At 43.5% G+C, this 19,232-nt stretch overlaps 1 protein-coding gene across 4 annotated transcripts in view; it reads left to right on the top strand.

The window, feature by feature from the left end:
- The first annotated feature begins 7,139 nt into the window (after window positions 1–7,139).
- The window catches only part of LOC134202832 (kinesin heavy chain-like), a 43,834-nt gene continuing 31,741 nt past the window's right edge, over window positions 7,140–19,232 (top strand). Inside the window, exons 1-2 of one of the 4 annotated variants that reach the window (XM_062677821.1) lie at window positions 7,140–7,383; window positions 10,291–10,957. In XM_062677821.1, coding sequence (XP_062533805.1) covers window positions 10,811–10,957 — 147 coding nt within the window. In that variant the 5' untranslated portion in view covers window positions 7,140–7,383; window positions 10,291–10,810. Of the gene's footprint in view, window positions 7,384–7,423; window positions 7,795–10,290; window positions 10,958–19,232 lie in introns of those variants that run through there. The other 3 variants (XM_062677820.1, XM_062677819.1, XM_062677818.1) reach the window with 3 other exon arrangements.

Genomic DNA, 19,232 nt, shown 5'->3' with positions numbered 1-19,232 from the left:
GTTTTCCAGATCCCCTCGAAGTGTGGGCTTCTGGGGGGAATGAAATGCCAGCGGATACATTTTGCTCTACAATATTCTTAGTTGTTGGTCGACAAACTGGAGACCACCTCGAAATGGATGGCCTTAACGACCAGGCAAACAAACACAACTACGTACCCTTTGTACAGCTTCATACTACGTCCTCCAAGTTTTAGCATAAATGGACCGGCATAGTCTATTCCTACCTTGGAGAATGGCGGTGACGGATTTACTCTACAGCCGGGAAGGTTTCCCATGTACTGGATGTCCGGTACGGAACGCTGGCGTGCACATACCTGACACGACGTAACTACCTTTTTAACCAACTGCTTAGCTTGAACAGGCCAATAACGTTCACGAACGATTGCCAAAAGCGAGGCCAAAAGCCCGTTTCCATGAAAATGTTCTTGATGCAGCCTACGAACAATGGATTTGGTAATGTGATTCTTCTGTGGTAGGAGCACCTGGTGTTTGCCATCATAGAAGAATATTTTGAACGACCACCAACTCGTATTAACCCATCGTCGTCCACAAAGAGTGACAGATTTTGGTTCGGGTGTTACTGAACAGAGTTAGATTTTAGTGACTTCAAAACATCTTCGTAAGATTCGCGTTGGACAAGCAATAATATAGATTTCTCAGCCCTCATAAGTTCGTCGACAGTAATATCACCAGGGCACGTCAAATGCTGGGGAAAAGCGTACCATTGGTACTTCGCGTACCTGAAGGAATAAAATAGACCCCATCTCGCGGTCCTTAGCCTTTTACCCAGCAACTCCTATCCCTACCTCCTCGTGGTGCTGGCCGGAATACGAGCAACCTTAGGGAATATCGGGTAACCAACCCCGTTAGGAACTATGGTCGTATGCTGACAGGGAAGCGGGGGTTTGCTCCTCTCTGGAGGTGCAAATCTTATGGAGCGTCTGTTCTCCATGTCAGGATCGGCTCACAACAGCGTCTGTTCTCCATGTTAGGGGCGGCTGATCATCGTGCCAGCGAGGGACTCTAAGTGAAACTGTGCACCATGGTCCACCGGATAAGGAGGAATGGTCCTCCGGAAATTCAGGGGGTTTGGTGTCAGGCCCTGCAACTTGCAAGCCAGCCAAAAAAAAACTCACGCAACGAACAATCAACAAGAGAGTACGGACCGGAACCATCGGCGAAAACCACTGCGACGAAAAAGACTAACGATATGAAACTCGATTCGTGGAACTGCAAATCTCTCAACTTCATCGGGAGCACACTCGTATACTCGCCAATGTTCTCAAGGACCGTGAATTCGGCATCGTAGCGCTGCAGGAGGTTTGTTAGAAGGGATCAATGGCGCGAACGTTTAGAGGTAATCATACCGTCTACCAGAGCTGCGGCAACACACCCGAGCTGGGAACAGCTTTCATAGTGATGGGCGATATGCAAAGATGCGTGATCGGGTGGTGGCCGATCAATGAGAAAATGTGCAGGTTGAGGATCAAAGGCCTTCAACTTCAGCATAATCAACGTCCATAGCCCACACTCCGGAAGCACTGATGATGATAAGGACGCATTCTACGCGCAGCTGGAACGTGAGTACGACAGCTGCCCAAGCCACGACGTCAAAATCATCATAGGAGATTTGAACGCTCAGGTTGGCCAAGAGGAGGAGTTTAGACCGACTATTGGGAAGTTTAGCGCTCACTGGCTGACGAACAAAAACGGCCTGCGACTAATTGATTTCGTCGCCTCCAAGAATATGGCCATTCGCAGCATCTACTTCCAACACAGCCTCCCGTATCGGTACACCTGGGGATCACCACTGCAGACAGATTCACAAATCGACCACGTTCTGATTGATGGACGGCACTTCTCCGACATTATCGACGTCAGGGCATATCGTTGCGTTAACATCGACTCTGACTACTATCTGGTGATGGTTAAACTGCGCCCAAAACTATCCGTCATCAACAATGTTCGGTACCGACGACCGCCGCGGTACGACCTAGAGCGACTGAAGCAACCCGATGTCGCTACTGCATACGCGCAGCATCTCGAGGCAGCGTTGCCGAAAGAGGGTGAGCTCGATGGAGCCCCTCTTGAGGACTGCTGGACAGATTCTGGAGGACGCAGTACGGGTGGTCGAGCTGCAGCAAGGTAACCGGCAGAACGTGGAACGTCATTGACGGAAGCGGAGACAGCAGACCCGCCTTTTTCAGGAGAAGAAACGCCGCCTGGAAGAAGCGGACTGCGAGGAGATGGAACAGCTGGGCCGTTCTCAAGAAAAACGCAAGTTCTATCAGAAGCTCAACGCATCCCGCAAAGCATACATGGATAATGATGGAAGCATCTTGACGGACGAACGGACGAACGGATCAGCTACCGGAGGAGTGGAAGGAAGGGGTTAGATGCCCTATCTACAAGAAGGGCGACAAGCTGGAGTGTGAGAACTTTCGAGCGATTACCATCCTTAATGCCGCCTACAAAGTGATATCCCATATCATCTTCCGACAACTGTCACCATTAGCGAATGAGTTCGTGGGAAGTTATCAAGCCGGCTTCGTTGACGGCCGCTCGACAACGGACCAGATCTTTACTGTACGGCAAATCCTTCAAAAATGCCGTGAATACCAGGTCCCAACGCACCATCTGTTTGTTGATTTCAAGGCGACATACGACAGTATAGACCGCGTAGAGCTATGGAAAATTATGGACGAGAACAGCTTCCCTGGGAAGCTTACCAGACTGATCAAAGCAACGGTGGATGGTGTAACTGTGTGAAGACTTCGGACGAACACTCCAGCTCGTTTGAATCGCGCCGGGGACTAAGACAAGGTGATGGACTCTCGTGTCTGTTGTTCACCATTGCGCTAGAAGGTGTCATGTAACAGCCGGGCTACGATTTTCCACAGATCCAGTCAATTTATTTGTTTCGCGAATGACGTGGACATTGTCGGCCGACCATTAGCAAAGGTGGCAGAACTGTACAACCGCCTGAAACGTGAAGCAACAAAAGTTGGACTGGTGGTGAATGTGTCAAAGACAAAGTACATGCTTGTGGGCGGAACCGAGCGCGACAGGGCTCGCCTGGGAAACAGTCCTACAATAGACGGGGATACCTTCGAGGTGGTCGAGGAATTCGTCTACCTCGGATCCTTGCTAAAGGTAGCCTCACACCTCGGGAATTTGGTTCGCGGATTTTTTCCCCATGTATTTTTGCATATGCGATGTTTTCGGGATTTGGGCACGGAAAATCAAAATCCCGGCCCCATTTGAAATGCACGGGGACCAAAATCCGGCGGAAAATTTTCCCGAGGTGTAAGGTAGCCTTAACGGCTGATAACAATGCTAGTCGTGAAATACGAAGGCGCATCATCTGTGGAAGTCGGGCCTACTACGGGCGCCAGAAGAAACTGCGGTCGAAAAAGATTCGCCACCGCACCAAATGTGTCATGTACAAGACGCTTATAAGACCGGTTGTCCTCTACGGACATGAAACATGGACAATGCTCTAGGAGGACTTGCAAGCACTCGGAGTATCCGAGAGACGGGTGCTTAGGTCCATCTTTGGCGGTATGCAAGAAGACGGTGTGTGGCGGCAAATAATGAACCCCAAGCTCGCCCAGCTCTACGGCGAACCCAGTATCCAGAAGGTAGCTAAAGCCGGAAGGGTACGATGGGCAGGGCATGCTACAAGAATGCCGGACAGCAACCCTGCAAAGATGGTATTCGCTTCCGACCCGGCAGGTACTAGACAGCGTGGTTGTCCTTATATAAACAGGAAGCTTAAGCGCCACCTCGTTAGAGGACTTCCCGCTCATGTACTAATATTGCCCGGTCTGAGACCCACCGAAGTAAGTCCATTGAGAAAACCTTTAAAGAAAGGTTCAAGGACAATTCCGCCTGCACCACTTTCCTAGCGTCCGACTTACTAGAAAATCACGAAACCAGAACCGAACATTACTCACTCGACCCTAACGCAACACATTGAAGTAGAACTTTTCCACATAAAGTTCAACTTATCATCACTGGAAATTCCGCCACTGTTTCCTAGATGGCGACACCGAGTCAAAAGCATATGAGGTCATTCATAAATCCCTCAACTAGATACGAACGCGTGCAAAAGGAAATAATTCGAATGAATGACTAGCGGCATGAAGAACATTACAGGGGAGGGAAGGTTTGAGTAGTGATGACGACATCTCGCTTCATTTCAAAACAATACTCATTTATTACTAATCTACACATTGGTCATTCCAGTCCTTCGGCCTATCGTCTATCTATGCGTGCATGCTCTCTACTCTCTAAGCTGTCTACCCCCAACACTGACGTCACATGTGCACATGGATTATTTTTAACTTTCGGACTTACTCTCGTTACCGCATTCTAGCGCCGGCACGGCAGCATGGTCAGCTCGGCTTGATGCTGTCCCTTTGTGTTACGGCGTGGCTTGGCTCCTATTGTTCACCTCCGGTATTGTCTGTGGCTTGGCTTGTGGTTTACGGTAGCGTGGGAATCGCTATTGTTCGCCGGCGTGGGAAGAAAGCAGCACCACGCGACGATGCATCCACCTACCAGAGCAAGCCAACCTTTCTCGATGATCGGCTTCGATCACAAGCGTGATGAAATGGTACTTGGACACGGCGAATTTGGCGAAACGGTGTTGAACTCTACCTTGGTTCCGAATGCTACGTGGTGACGGTACGCCAGCCGGAAGCTCAACAAACGATTGGGTACCCACGTGGTCTTCGGCGTTGAACGGGATGGGGCGCGATGTTGACGGCGCAGCCCTTCCGGCTCCGAATGGATGCTGGCCGGTTTGTTTGCCTGTCGAAAATGATTAGCGGCGGTGGTCCTAGTTTCCTGTCCGAGAGATAGAGCCGTCGAACGGCTGTTCGACAAAAAAAAAGTTACGAGAGCACGCCGACTACTTATGCACGACTTTATTACCTTTCTGGCTTCACTTATCACTAGGATTAGCACAACTTTCTTCACGGGGGAAACTGACTGGGACTTCTGTAATAATCAAGACTAATCAGCACTGAAATACTTCCTTTTACTATATGGTCTCACTCAAAAAGGTTTCACGGATCGCGGGAGAACTTCCGAATCGTTTCGACTATCTAGGCAAAGTGGTAAAGAATCTTTTGAGCCCTCAGATAAAATAGTCCGGGAAATCGTCAACTTCTAGCAAAGAGTCTCGAGTCGGTTTTCATTTTCTTGTTCTGGTTTCTGGCATCTCGCTCCCACCAGTAGTCGCAGAGCTGACTTCTTTGTCCTAATCCCCAATCCCCCCAAGGTCTTCCTACAAACTTGACCTTCGGCTCATCCCCGATCACGGGCAATCAATTAACTCTCGCGAGAGGGTTAACAGCTATTATGTACAAGTTCAGGTGTTGTGTCCAGTGCTAGCCTATGCGTAGGCGAATCGTGAAACTTATTTCACATGCGTAGTTCTTAAGATGGTTTATGTTACTCTTAGGTCATTCCATGTGGATCGATGCAAACAAATATATGTACATAAAGATATTTATTTAACTGATTAATATTTACAAATTCGCTATTGTAACGGGCTACCGTTACAAGTGTTATCTGTTTAGATGTAAACTAAATAAATGAAAAAAATATCACCAGACACCTGGCTCTTGTACACCTTACAATCGATATACCTACTGATGAATATATGCCTACGCTCTCTGGATCATTCTATCATTGCAGAGTCTGTTGAGCACTATCGTCGGTTTCACCTTCACAACTGACAACACCAGTGATGATTTTAGTTCCGGTAGCATCAATTCATCAAACCTGAGACGAGACCTGCAAAGAGGAAAAAATGTAACTTCATCTGCAACCAGCAAGCGCTGTCACGAATTGTCAGATGCAACCAGCACCTTTTTGTGTAAAAGTATTGGTATCCCTCAAAAAGTATTCCGAATGATTTTGTTTTATGAGTACTTTTTCACTTTGAAAAGTATTCTAGAAAAGCCGGACAGCTTAATATTGAACAGTTATGAATACGTGTTTTATTTCCGATAGGAAAATCTTTATACAAATAAGTTTACAAATCCGTAAATCACAAACACTTTTATTGTGCTCAGAAGATTCTACCCGGGATTTAGGTGAAACACTCAAGGAAACAGTTGAGAATCGATGATCAACTGTGATGAAAAGAAGAGCAAGTGTCAAAACAAGGAAAAAGAAGCCGTCTTTGCAGGTCTCGTCTCAGCATCAAACGATTCAGGTTCACATGACGTAAACTGTATTTCCCAAAGCATTTGTGACCACCGCACCACCACTGTTTCGTTTCCACACTTTTTCGAACTCATCTGATGCCCGGCATAAAGTCTCTACGTGAAGCTTAAGCAGATAAGCATTCTTCTTGCAGCGCAGCACTTCTCGGTTAGAAGTGCCTGCCGATCGGATAAAATCTCCAAGCTTTGGGCCATTCTGCGCTTTGTATTCAGCGCCTGCTGTGCTTGTTTCTGTTGGGCCATAGTTGGGAATTGTTGAGCCCCTTCGTCTTCTCTGCTATGGGATCCTGTAAGTGCGTCCATAGAACATTTCTCGCGCTTAGTTTCATGGGGGCGTAACTGTATTCTATTGTATTTTTACACATATAAAATTTATTTGTAAATTTCTTTAGATTTGATTAGTGTTGAGTTTTCTGAGGTTTGCGCCGAAACAACCGCAAAGATGTTGTACCCTGGTTTTGATATTTCGCGCTACTGTCATAAAACTTTGCGCAACTCATGTCATCAGTGTTTCTTTTGTGTTTTGTTGTCCGCACTAACACAACTACAAAATTAGCTGTTCGTTCCTCAGGTTCGTTCATCCCTTCGTCTTCGTGCTCCAACAGTCGTTTCCGAACGGTGTAGTCGTCTTGTTGTTCCCGTCACGTCCGGAGCAAGTGCGGACAAAAATAACGGGAGTTGCTTTGCTTTCTTTACCGTGTTTTGCCCGTTCACCGTTTATCCAGTGGTCCACCCCCGATCCGAAACACCGACGAGCGGTTGCATAAAAGAGATAGCCGAGTGTGAACCCAAACAAAAAAGAGAAACGATCGATTGCGTGTTTCGCTCGCACCCAGAGAGCGTGAGCAGGAGAACATCATCGTCATCAGCGCAGCTCAGCAGGAAAGCAAAGTAGTGCAAAAGAAGCCATTTTTCACCATCATCGCTCTGGTGCGGATGGCGAGCAAGCCGTGACCCTAGTTTCGATCTCGTGAAAATTTAGAAAACTGCGATGAAAATGTCCAATTTGGTGTGAAAATTCAGTGCACAGTGCTGAGGAAAATGTCGCAGTAGTGATTGGATCGTGCAATTAGTGCCGAGTGGTTCCGATTTCCTCCGTTTTTCACCGTTTCCGTCTCGGGTGGTGATGTTGAAAATTTCCTAGGTTTTTTTTCCCTTGCCTACTAAGATCGGTTTCGGTACGGGGAGTGCTAGTGCTGCCGCTGACTGGAACAAAAGTTTTTTCGGGGCTTCCTCATCGTCATCATCATCGGCGGAACAGGCAGATAGAGGTGGCTAAGACCGGTGTAAAGAGGTGCACCAAAGAAAAGACGGACAACGTCAGTCGGAAGTAAGGGAAAAAATTAGATCGATATTTTTCCTCCGTCGTCATCGCGGTTGGGTTATCGCGGGGAGGACAATTTGTCGGTCGGGAGCTAGGCGGTGTGACCGTGTCCATCGTCGTCGCGGATTGCTAGTCCCGTTCGCTGGAAAGTGAGCGGTGAAAACGAAGAAAAAGTGCAATTTTCGGTTCGACGGACGGCACATGTGTCGTGTGTGTGTGGAGGAAAAAAAAGTGATTATTGGGTTTCTTTTTTTATTTTGAGGGATCATCCATAAATTAAGCATCGGACTAGATGAGATAGACAATCACATTTTTTTTTTCAAAAATTGTAGCAACTTTGTTTTGCCTTTTTCAACTCAGATCGACGAACTGAGGTTATGTCTGTGTGTGCGTGTGACTGTATGTATGTGCGCAAAAAATACTAATTTGTTGGAATTCACTCTTAAATTTTCTTGCAAAAAGTTGCTTTGAACAATTGTTACCCTATTGAAAATTGGACAGATCAAAGTATGGGTTCAAAAGTTGTGGTCAAAATATCATTTTGTTGTAATGCATGAGAAAGGCTTGGTTACGGTTAGACAGATTATTCAAGGTTTTCTCTAAATTTCATCACATTACGAAGCAGCAGATTTGAAATTTTCAAACTCAGTCTAGCACAGTTATTAACTGCGAGGCTTCTAAGCTAAATTACTATTTTTGCATTTGTATATCATGAGGATAATGCGATGATACTTTTATGCCCAGGGATGTTGAGAAAATTTCCTAGAATGGTAACCTGGCTAAGAAACCTCGCAGTTAAAAACTGTGGAAGTGCTTAATGAACACTAAGCTGCGAGGCGGCTCTGTCCCAGTGTGGGGATGTAATGCCAAGAAGAAGAAGAATGTTTGGAGAACAAGTCCCAATATGGTAGTACGATTTACCAGAACCATAATATCGCATCTGAAAAACGCTGGTAGTTGAGACGGTTCCATAAAATTCCCACTGTTCGAGACGGTTCCATAAAATTCTATACTGATGGCTCAAAAATTGGAACAAAAACGGAAGCAGGAATATTTGGTCCTGGTATAGCGATATCAGTTGCAATGGGAAACTAGCCAACGGTGTTCCAAGGTATAATGAAATGTACTAATGTCTGTCTTGAGAGGAAATATAGATATGCGAATTTTTGCATTTTCACGGATGGCCAAGTCGCACTCAAAGTATTGAGTAGCTTTAAATGTACGTCAAAACTTGTCTGAGAATGCATTCTTTAATTGCGAAAGGTGTGCCAAGAGAACTCGGTAAATCTGTACTTGGTCCCGGGGCATTGTGGCATTGAAGGTAATGAAAAGGCAGACGATCTGGCGAAACAAGGTTCAAACACACAGTTTATTGGAACAGAACCTTTCTGCGCTGTACCAATAAAATTTAATTGAAATCCTGGGAATCACAAAGGTTGATGTCCAACTGGTTGATCGGCTGTGCTTAATCAAAGAGATTTATAATTCTCAATGTTTCAGTAACCAACAAGCTCTTGGAGCTCAATAAAAGAGCTCTTTGTACCTATACTGGCCTAATAACCGAACATTGCCCGACTAGATATTATTGGCCAGGTTCAGAATGATATTTGTCGTTTCTGTAACATGGGACGTGAAACCTCGGAACATCTGCTTTGCAGTTGTCATGCATTGTACAAGTGTAGATCTAAATTTCTAAATAGTGGCTTTATGCAACCGTGAGAAATTTGAACTGAAAATCCTGGAAAGGTAGTGGGGTTTATCAACTCAATTTTGCCGGACTGGGAAAAGACACGTCCTAGGTTGTTTACTTGATTAGTGGTGATCAACCTTCAAGATGCGAATGGTTAATAGTAATCAGGGGTATACCACAAAAGTTCAACTTAATGGACGTAGTGGTTCTACGTCCCAGCAAGGAAAAAATACTCACGCTCCTCTAATGTGAACGTCTACTATACACATTTGGAAGTGTTGGCTTGACAAATGGATTGTGAGTGATTTGACTATGCGTCCAATTTGGGAATATCGGGCTCATTCAGTAGCTGCTAAGTTCCGAAGGCCAACGGTTGTCCATTGTAGCTTAAAAGCTCCTTAGTTGGTTGAAAGCAAAGTTCGAGTCCCATCGAAGGAAAGTGGTTACCTCCAATACATTTTTCAAATCATAATCTTCCACATAATGTACATATTCACATCTGAGTTTTCAGAACATTGTAAATTAATGGTGTGTATCATTGGAGAACATTTTAACGGCTGAATATGTCCATTAACAGATTATTGTGATAAATAGTTTGTGCCTGATGATATCCATCTTAAACGTAGAGCTCCTTCGCCATCAGAAGTCGATAGCAACTGAAATTTGGGAACGGCTGTGGGCTAGATCGGCCACATCCTACGTAGGGACCAACCCGAAATCTGTAAGGAAGAGGTATTACAAGTTTTGCTTTTTTAAGAACTCGAAGACTCACTACTGGCGGGACCATCATCATCAAAGCTTAGATTGTAACTCAAAGGATCATGGTGGCGTTTTCTTTTTCGAAATCATCATCAATATAGTTTTTTTAGCTTAACTTATTATTCCGAGGTTGTATTTTGAATTCTAGCACACTTACGCGCCAAGTTAAATTAAATTTTTTCGATCATTTGCTCCGTAGCTTATAGATGATCCCTTAATGGTAAAATCGAAACCAAGCGAGCGTGGAAAATAATTGTGATTTCTCTCTGCCCACATAGCCATATAGTCGTCCACTGTATCGCAACGCAACAACACAGTGCCAGTGCAGTCTAGTCGGGAAAATAAATCTGCCGTTTTCGGTTGTCCACGGCTCCCTGGTGCCGCCGCCGACGTGGATTGTTGAAAGTCGATTTTAGTTCGTGCGATCCAACACAGCTACGGAAGTGTTACATTTAGCGAATACGGTGAAAAAGTGCTTTATCCAAAACGCGGTGAAGAAAACAGACGGAAGGAAGTGTTGCTCTTCTAGAAAACGGGGCTCCACCAGCCAACCAACGCAAACACGACAACTAGGCACAAAACGAAGTAGAAAGACAACGGCCTGCCCGCTGAGACGGAACGACCGACGACGACGTCGACCGTCTTGCTGCTCCTCGAGAGTGCGAGCGACCCCGCTCCATCGCGGCGCAGTCAGCGTTTGTGGTGCTGCGGAGTGCCAGTTAGTGAGTGTTGTGTTTTGTGATTCGTCAAGCTGAGGAGAGTGAGTGAGAGAACGGCCGAATAATAGAATAAAGAAAAATGTCGGGCGATCGGGAAATTCCAGCTGAGGATAGCATCAAGGTGGTGTGCCGTTTCCGGCCGCTCAATGACAGCGAGGAACGGGCCGGATCGAAGTTCATCGTTAAGTTTCCCTCCGGGCCGGAGGAAAACTGTCTTTCGATAGGGGTAAGTAGAACCAGCGAACCCCGGTGGGAGACGGAATTATGTAAGAATAGGCACTGTGGGAGAGGGATGGTATTTTGTTCACTGTGGTGCGTGGGAGTGGGTTGGATGGTAGAATGATTCATTCTCCATTGGGTTGGGGCTGTGTGGAGTTCCAACAGTGTTGTTAACACGGAGAGCTGCCGGGGTATGGACGGCTGTTTATTGATTTTTCTCGTATGATGAGAATCGAAAACAGAGCATCGATGAATAAACCTACCTAAGTGGTATGTGCTCACATGTTTTGTGGTAATGTTTTGATTCTTCTATCTTGTCCTTTGATATCACATACTACAATGGTATTATGTCTTAAAACCTATTTAGATTACGAGCATTTACGAGGTATTTAACGTGGTATATGAAATGAAAATAAAATGAGTGAAATTTGACATCAATATACTCTTTATTATGTCATTAGGCTCGGTCTAATAATCAGAAAAATGGCGGCATTTCTATCATACGTTGTACATATCTTGAAATAAAAAATTTGCATTGTATCGAGGACTTTTTTTTAGAAAAATAAAACGCATCCCTTCGTGCACTTTCTTGTTTCTTACAATTGCTTGAACAGAAAATGTATATATGGAATCACGTTACACGAATGAGCTGTATTAGTTTCGCCGGAAAACCATGTTCTAGTTAAATTTGCCATAATTCATTTCGTTTCGTACGCTACTTCGAAAGCAATAAACAGATGATGTGTCTGCAAGTTGTGCAGCCGAGGTTTATCAATCATTTGTCTCAGGGTAAACATTGAATCCGTCTTTGATCGGCCCTCACGAAAATTTGCCTGGTATTCGCCGACGAAGGCCCCTTCAAATGGGGTCAATCTGTTGATCAGAATACGGGACTTTTTTTTTACGCCGGCCCTAAGCCGATTATTCCGCGGTATCTACAAGAAAAGACACATACTCGATTGTGCTTACTTTCGAGGTATAACACTGCTCAATAGCACTTACAAGCTACGCTCCCGAATTTTGATTCGCAGACTGTGTTCGCTTGCGAAGACCATTTTCAGCGACTACGGTTTTCGAAAAGGAAGATCAACAATCTAACAGATGTTTACTTTGCGTCAAATCCATGCTAAATTCCGGGAATACAACTTGCGGAATCATCATCTGTTTGTGGGTTTCAAGGTAGCGTGCGACTCAGTGAAACGGAAACTGGAATGGCAGATCGCTTTAAACAAAAGGCTAGAATTGGACTCAGTTTCGTCGAGACATCTCGCGAGCAAATAAAGCAGGAACATTACATGACAAAACCGGTGACGCTTAATGATCCTCATCTGATCATCTTCCGGTATCTTTCACCATTAGACTAACATCTCCACCCGTCAACAGTCAACACCGAAATTCCGCTGCTATGCAGGTGCCAACTGGAACCGATTTCAACGAGAGGTGCAATTACCAGAGTGCAACAATTCCAGAATCCAGCACACTAGAACACTGATAGCATTACGGAACAAACGTCGAAGACAATGGTACAGAGGGAGGGACCCTATCTATCGAGGCATAGTGGCATCTCTCAATAACAGGATTCGAGCTGAGTGTGATCAAGCTCGATAAGAAAAGTTTAAAGAGACGCTACGAAATTGTAATAGCGACCACAACATTCTTTGGAAGATATCCGAGATATCCAAAAAGTTGCCCGGTTACGACCCAATTAGGAACTGTGTACTGAAGAAACTACCTAGACATAGTCACTTGTTTCTCTCTAAAATCTTTTCCACTTGGGGGTGAAGGGAAGTCGAGACAATTTCCAATCCGAAAAGGAGGGCCCCACCCTCGTGATGCTAGATGACGTTAAATACTTCCTCTTTGCCGATGACACCGGTTACATCGCTTCGGCCCCTGACCCAGCAATAATTACCACCACACTTCAAGCGGCTCATAATGCAATTGAGGACTATCAGAAAAAGTGGAGAATAAAGGTCAATGGTGGAAAGTCGCAAACAATCTTTTTCACAAGAAAGCGAAGCCCTCGTAAACTTCCTTGCAGACAAATCAACGTACAAAACGGATTTTAAACTAACGATGATCTACGCTTTTCCTGCTTGGTATGACTGTGCTGCTTCTCACATTAAAAAAGTACAAGTCAAACAGAACAGATACTGAAAATGATGCTGAATCTTGAACTATTCCACCCAACCGGGGATGTTCACAGGATTGCGAATATTGAATGCATCGACGATTGGTTCCAGCGAGTACTCCCAAAATTTAGGACTGGCCCATCGTACCCTTCCGACTTTAGCTACCTTCTGGATACTAGGTTCGCCGTAGAGCTTTGCGAGCTCGCGGTTCATTCTTCGCCGCCACACACCGTCTTCTTGCACACCGCCAAAGATGGTCCTTAGCACCCGTCTCTCGAATACTCTATTTCATGTCCGTAGAGGACAACCGGTCTTATTAGCGTCTTGTACATGACACATTTGGTGCGGTGGCGAACCTTTTTTGACCAGAGTTTCTTCTGGAGCCCGTAGTAGGCCCGAATTCCACTGATGATGCGATTTCGTATTTCACGACTAACATTAAGCCGTTAGCAAGGATCCGAGGTAAACGAATTCCTCGACCACCTCACAGGTATCCCAGTCTATCGTAACACTGCTTCCCAGGCGGGCCCTGTCGCGCTCGGTTCCGCCTACAAGCATCTACTTTGTCTTTGACGCATTCACCACCAGTCCAACTTTTGTTCGGCCGACAATGTCCATGTTATCCGCGGAACAAATAAATTGACTACGGTTGGTTGGTTGTTTGCCTTACAGCGTGCAGTAGCGCGAAATCATCTGCTCGATACACATTTCTAAAGTAGCGGTGATAAATATTTCCCTACAAAACGATGTATTACCGATGAATTATTAATTAAATATGATGAGCGTGATGAGCCAACATTACATCCTATACCATCCCATTACTTGTACCTCCCGTGACCATATGCACCACCATAAAAGACTAGACAGCTAGATTTCGGCTCGGCTTGACATACACACTTTTTAATCTGTTGCACCCTACCTGGTATTCAAAGTATAATATATTTTTATTAGGGGGAGAAGGCGGAGCACTAAATCCTTACCCCAACATGTGCGACATCTGGATTTGATTCTAAACTGTAAACAACAGTGTTAATTCTCTACCACCTTTTTGTTATGGCGAAACAGGTTTTATGCACACTTTTGTTTTCGATATTTTGTCAAAATTAAACACTCAATCATGCAGCAATATGTGGTATGTGGTATGCTTGAGATACCTGCTTGATTATAGGGACTCGAAAAAGAATTTATTTGCAGTAACTAACCGAATATAAAAATGTTCACATAAACGATTGGGCCCTAACACCGGTTCTAAGCTTCGATGCAGAGTATACGAGCTTTGTTCGCCAGTGACAGGCGTATGAGGCCCTTGATTTTTATCAAATTTGAAACCTGACGCATGCGGAACTGGATATCAACGCTCGTATTAGAGCTCGTTTGTTTCATCGATATTCCAGAATATTTGTTAGGTTTTTGATGTTTGTCCTTTTTGCCTTTCTCGTATACTAAGTATACGGTAAAGGCTATATGATCGCTCCAAAAACAAACTTTTTATAGAAGGCCCGGAGACCCATAGTGTTATATACCAATCGACTCAGTTCGACGAATTGAGGTGATGTCTGTGTGTGCGTGTGTGTGTGTGCACAAAACGACGCAAAAAATGTCACTCATTTTTCGGGCACTTATCCTCAACCGATTTGCTCGCAACAAATTGCATTCGACGCAGAATCCTTTCCCATTGTTTCCTATTGAAAATTGGCTAGGTCGGACTATGGGATTGGGAGTTATGGCCGTAACACCATTTTTGCCTTTTTTATACGAAAAGGCTGTATGTTCGCTCCAAAACCAAACTTTTACAGAAGGCCTGGAGACCCATAGTGTTATATACTGCCGTCATACGCACATTTGTCCCATGTTTGCTGGGATTTCCTATATACATGGGACAGTTATGCGTATAACGGCAGTATAGCAATCGACTCAGCTCGACGAACTGAGATGATGTCTCTGTGTGTGTGTGCGCGCACCAAAAGTGCAAAAAGTTTTGCTCACTTGAACTTATCCCCAACCGATTTAATTCCAACAAGTTTCATTCGACGCGGAAACCTGTCGTATTGTTTTCTATTGAAAATTGATGATGTCTCTGTGTATGTGTGCGCGCACCAAAAGTGCGAAAGTTTAGCTCACTTGAACTTATCCTCAACCGATTTAATTCCAACAAGTTTCATTCGACGCGGAATCCTGTCGTATTGTTTTCTATTGAAAATTTGGAAGATCGGACCATGGGCACAGAAATTATGGCCAAAGAATACTATGTGTTATAAAAAAGCTAGTAAAAAGTCTAGCTGACTTTCAATGGACTTACCCTCAACCGATTTACTCACAACAAATTGCATTAGACGCGGAATCCTGTTCTATTATTTTCTATTGAAAGTTGGCCAGATTGGACTATTACCTTAGAAATTATGGCCAAAATACTTTTTGCCTTTCTTGTGCAACAAAGTTGTACCGAAAGGCTATAATTTCTTTCCGAAAACGAACTATCGGATGCTTCCACACTGATACACTTCCCTCCCTCTTCATACGGGAGTTTGGCAGAAAGACGGTCATGAGATTTCAAGATCATAACAAATATTGCCCTCCGCTCGCTTGATGGGAATGACATTTTCGTTTTCTTTATGTGTAGTCGGAGCTTCAGTTCAACTAACATCCAAAAGTGATATCCTTAAAATATAAGACTGGGTAAAATAAAACAGCGGTATGTACGTCAAAAAGATTGGAAAAGAAAACAAAAATGTCGAAATTCTTATTAGCATATTGTAGATCAAGCTGAAAACCGAACCGAGGTCTCGCGACAATCGCATTTTCTCGCATTTCCGGATGTTGCAACTGCATCGCGAGTAGTGCGCAACTGTGCCATAGTCGGGCACCACTCGCGATGCAGTTGCGACATCCGGGAATGGGACAAAATATGATTTTCGGTTTTCAACTGGATCTACAATATCTTTGCCATAAATAGTCTGATTTTCATAGAACGGACAAAGAAATTTGTCTTTTTTACTCCTAGCTACTAGCTCATCTATTTTCAAGCACACAAGGCACCATCACCGCTAGGTGGATTAATCTGGGTTTTTGATTATAAGATAACGTTACCGCAGAATAGAGTTAGGCCGAAATCAAACGTTTTCGGGTCGAAGAAGAATCGAAAATCGTGTCTACTTGATGAATTCCTTTTTTCGTTTCATCATTTTTACGCCTCACTCACTTTTTGCGAAAATTTTCGGTAAACAATTACAAAAATGTTATGACTGCAAAGGGGTTCGAATCTAGAACATCAACAAAAATAGCGATGAGACGCGGTCAGAGCCATACTACCACATCGACTGCATGTAGGGATGAGGTTGCTCGTTCCATAAAGGTTTATTTATTTATTTATTTAATTCATATAATAATCAGAACCGCAAACCAATTTTTCGGCGAAAATTAGCGTGAGGGAGCATTCTCTACTCGAGAGAATGAGTGATAATTACGATCCCTGCCTCTGACATACTGACGCGTGTACGTGCGCGAACGCGTCTAAGCACTCGTGAAGCAGAATATCAGCAATAGGATTTCTTTTGTTTTGGACGCGTTCGCGCACGCACACGCGTCAGTATGTCATCATCCACTTAAATTAACTGACCTTCAAATCTTGGAGCTCTTCGCACGCTCTGTTGACTTCGTCACAGTAGCTGATGTCGTCCGGGTTCACTCTTATCAGCGATCAAGGTCTACTTCACTTACTGCTTACTTCAATCGATGTTGTCTTCTTAATCAATACGTCAATGGAATCCTTAATCTACTTTTTCGATAGCGATATCATTTTTTTTGCGGGACCTAAGTTTTGCAGTTCAACCAAAAAGTGTTTATTTTCTAATTTTTTTATTGTGTTAATGTGTTCCTATAAAGTACTGAAGTGCCGTCAAGATCGATCCACGTAGTGCTATTGACGGAAGCAGTTCTTGCCTCCGTCCTCGCCATTCAAAACAAAAGGCGTGAGCAGTATTCTTCCGTCATACGCATATTTGCTGGGATTCCCTATGTACATGAGACAGTTATGCGTATAACGGCAGTATAATGTGCTTTATTTTGCTCGTAAAAATTGGGGAGTTGCTGCAACAGAATAATATTTGCATCTGTAGTAACTATTTATTATTTATTATTGCCTTTCTCGTATACTAAGTATACGTAAAGGCTATAATTTCACTCCAAAACCAAACTTTTGATAGAAGGCTCGGAGACCCATAGTGTTATATACCAATCGACTCAGCTCGACGAATTGAGGTGATGTCTGTTTGTGTGTATGTATGTATGTGTGTGTGTGTATGTGTGTATGTGTACAAAATTTGTAGACACACTTTTTGGAACTTAGCATTACCCGATTTACTCGCAACAAGTTGCATTCGACGGGGAATGCGGTCCCATTGTTTGCTATTGAAAATTGGCCTGATCGGACATTGCATTTCGGAATTATTGAAAAATCATTGTTTTTTCCCAAGGGTGTCCTCCCTTGGAAAAAAAAATATCAAAAACGAAAAAAAATTTTTTTTCTAAAATGGTGGAAACGCATAGTAATTAATGCAAAAACATGCAAAATGATAGAAAATATGCGATCTATCCCCCTAAAGTGCTTTTTTGACCTTTCCTATGTGATTTTTTCAGTACATTTTACGATGCACGAGAAAGGCATCATCGCCGCTAGGTGGATTAATCTGGGTTTTTTTTAAATATATTTGACACTCTGCCGATGGTAAATGATCGGGTTATTCTATCAATTTTTCTTCATATCAACTTCCTGTATGACGTAAGTTTTCTTCAGATAAACTGAAAGCCATGATTGATTTTCAATCCACCACTGCAACTAGCATGGCGTACGGTTCTGTGTTCGAATAGTGTCTAAAAGTAAACCGCCAGATGAAACGCATTTTTTCAAAGGTACTTGCATGCTTGCAGAAAATATAAAATATTTATTCACAACGGTGTTATGAACGCAAATGGATGCAGTTTTCCATCACGTTTTTGTTATACGTTTAGTTTTATCTAGTCTAGTCTAGTCTTATTTATTTTTTCTAGTCTAGTTTTATTTATTTTTTCTATTTTTCGGGTTTATCGTAAGTGATATCCAGTAATTATTATAGTTAGATTCCCGGAAGATGGAATACTGTTGAAATGTGACAAAAGGTAAGAGGAAATTGTGTTGAAAGACGATGGAGACCATGAAACGAATCTCTTTGTTCATCAAATGACTGACGGATCGATCCCAAGGAAGTAATTTCCAGGTTTTATTTGTATATTGTTGAATTTTATCTTTGTTGTATTGAATCTTGAGTATTGGCATAATGGAACGATGGTTTGCTGGATGCTGGATATTTTGGATGTAAAATTATGCGTTTATAGGCTTTTGCTACAAACCGAACTTTGGAATTCTGACCATGATAAAAACTTTTTTTAAGATCTATTATACCAGATAATAGCCAGTGGGCATAAATTTTGCTTCAATAATCTTTGGTTTCCAGGACAGTCTACCAAGCGACTGGAATGGAAGATTGGAAAAAATATGCTGATTACGTAGGTAGAAGTACTTTTTTATTAAAGAATATCCACAAACTACGTACGCCTAACGTATAATAGCCCATTCAATATTTTATGATATAGGAAGTTGAAAAAAGCCAGTATTTGTGTTGCGTGATTAATAGATTTTCCCTGATTCAATTTTGTAGCTTTTCTGTTCCTCGCACGTCTCAAATCATTGTTCATTTCTAATCTTCTAACGTTTACCACGCATGAGGCACAGCGACAGCGGTCACTGCTGTATCGTGAAGGACTTGTGGGTTGATGGTTTAGATCAGACTCAAACTAAAGGTCTAGTAATAGTAATAGGCTGGGGGTAATATGGACATGCTTAGGAATCGCGTCATTTTCACAAGGAAAGCGTTGTAATATCGGGGACCTAAACCACTTACGTGAATCTTATATAGCAGCGCTACGATGGCTTGAAGTCAATTTAGTGGAAAACAATCGAATTTTGTGATTTTTTTGACAATAGAAATCAGGCTGAAAAAATCTCGATTGAAAAGTATGCGGGTTAAGGTGAAGGTGGGTTGAGTACCAAAACAAAGCTTTGAAAGTATTGGTACAATAAAAACTGTCATATACTGTAGTAGTATTGGTTTAGTA

The sequence above is a fragment of the Armigeres subalbatus genome, unplaced genomic scaffold (assembly GCF_024139115.2).
Source record: "Armigeres subalbatus isolate Guangzhou_Male unplaced genomic scaffold, GZ_Asu_2 Contig1452, whole genome shotgun sequence".
Classification (NCBI taxonomy): Eukaryota; Metazoa; Arthropoda; class Insecta; order Diptera; family Culicidae; genus Armigeres; species Armigeres subalbatus.
The sequence above is the reverse complement of the archived record's forward strand: the minus strand, read 5'-3'. Positions and strand labels throughout refer to the sequence as shown.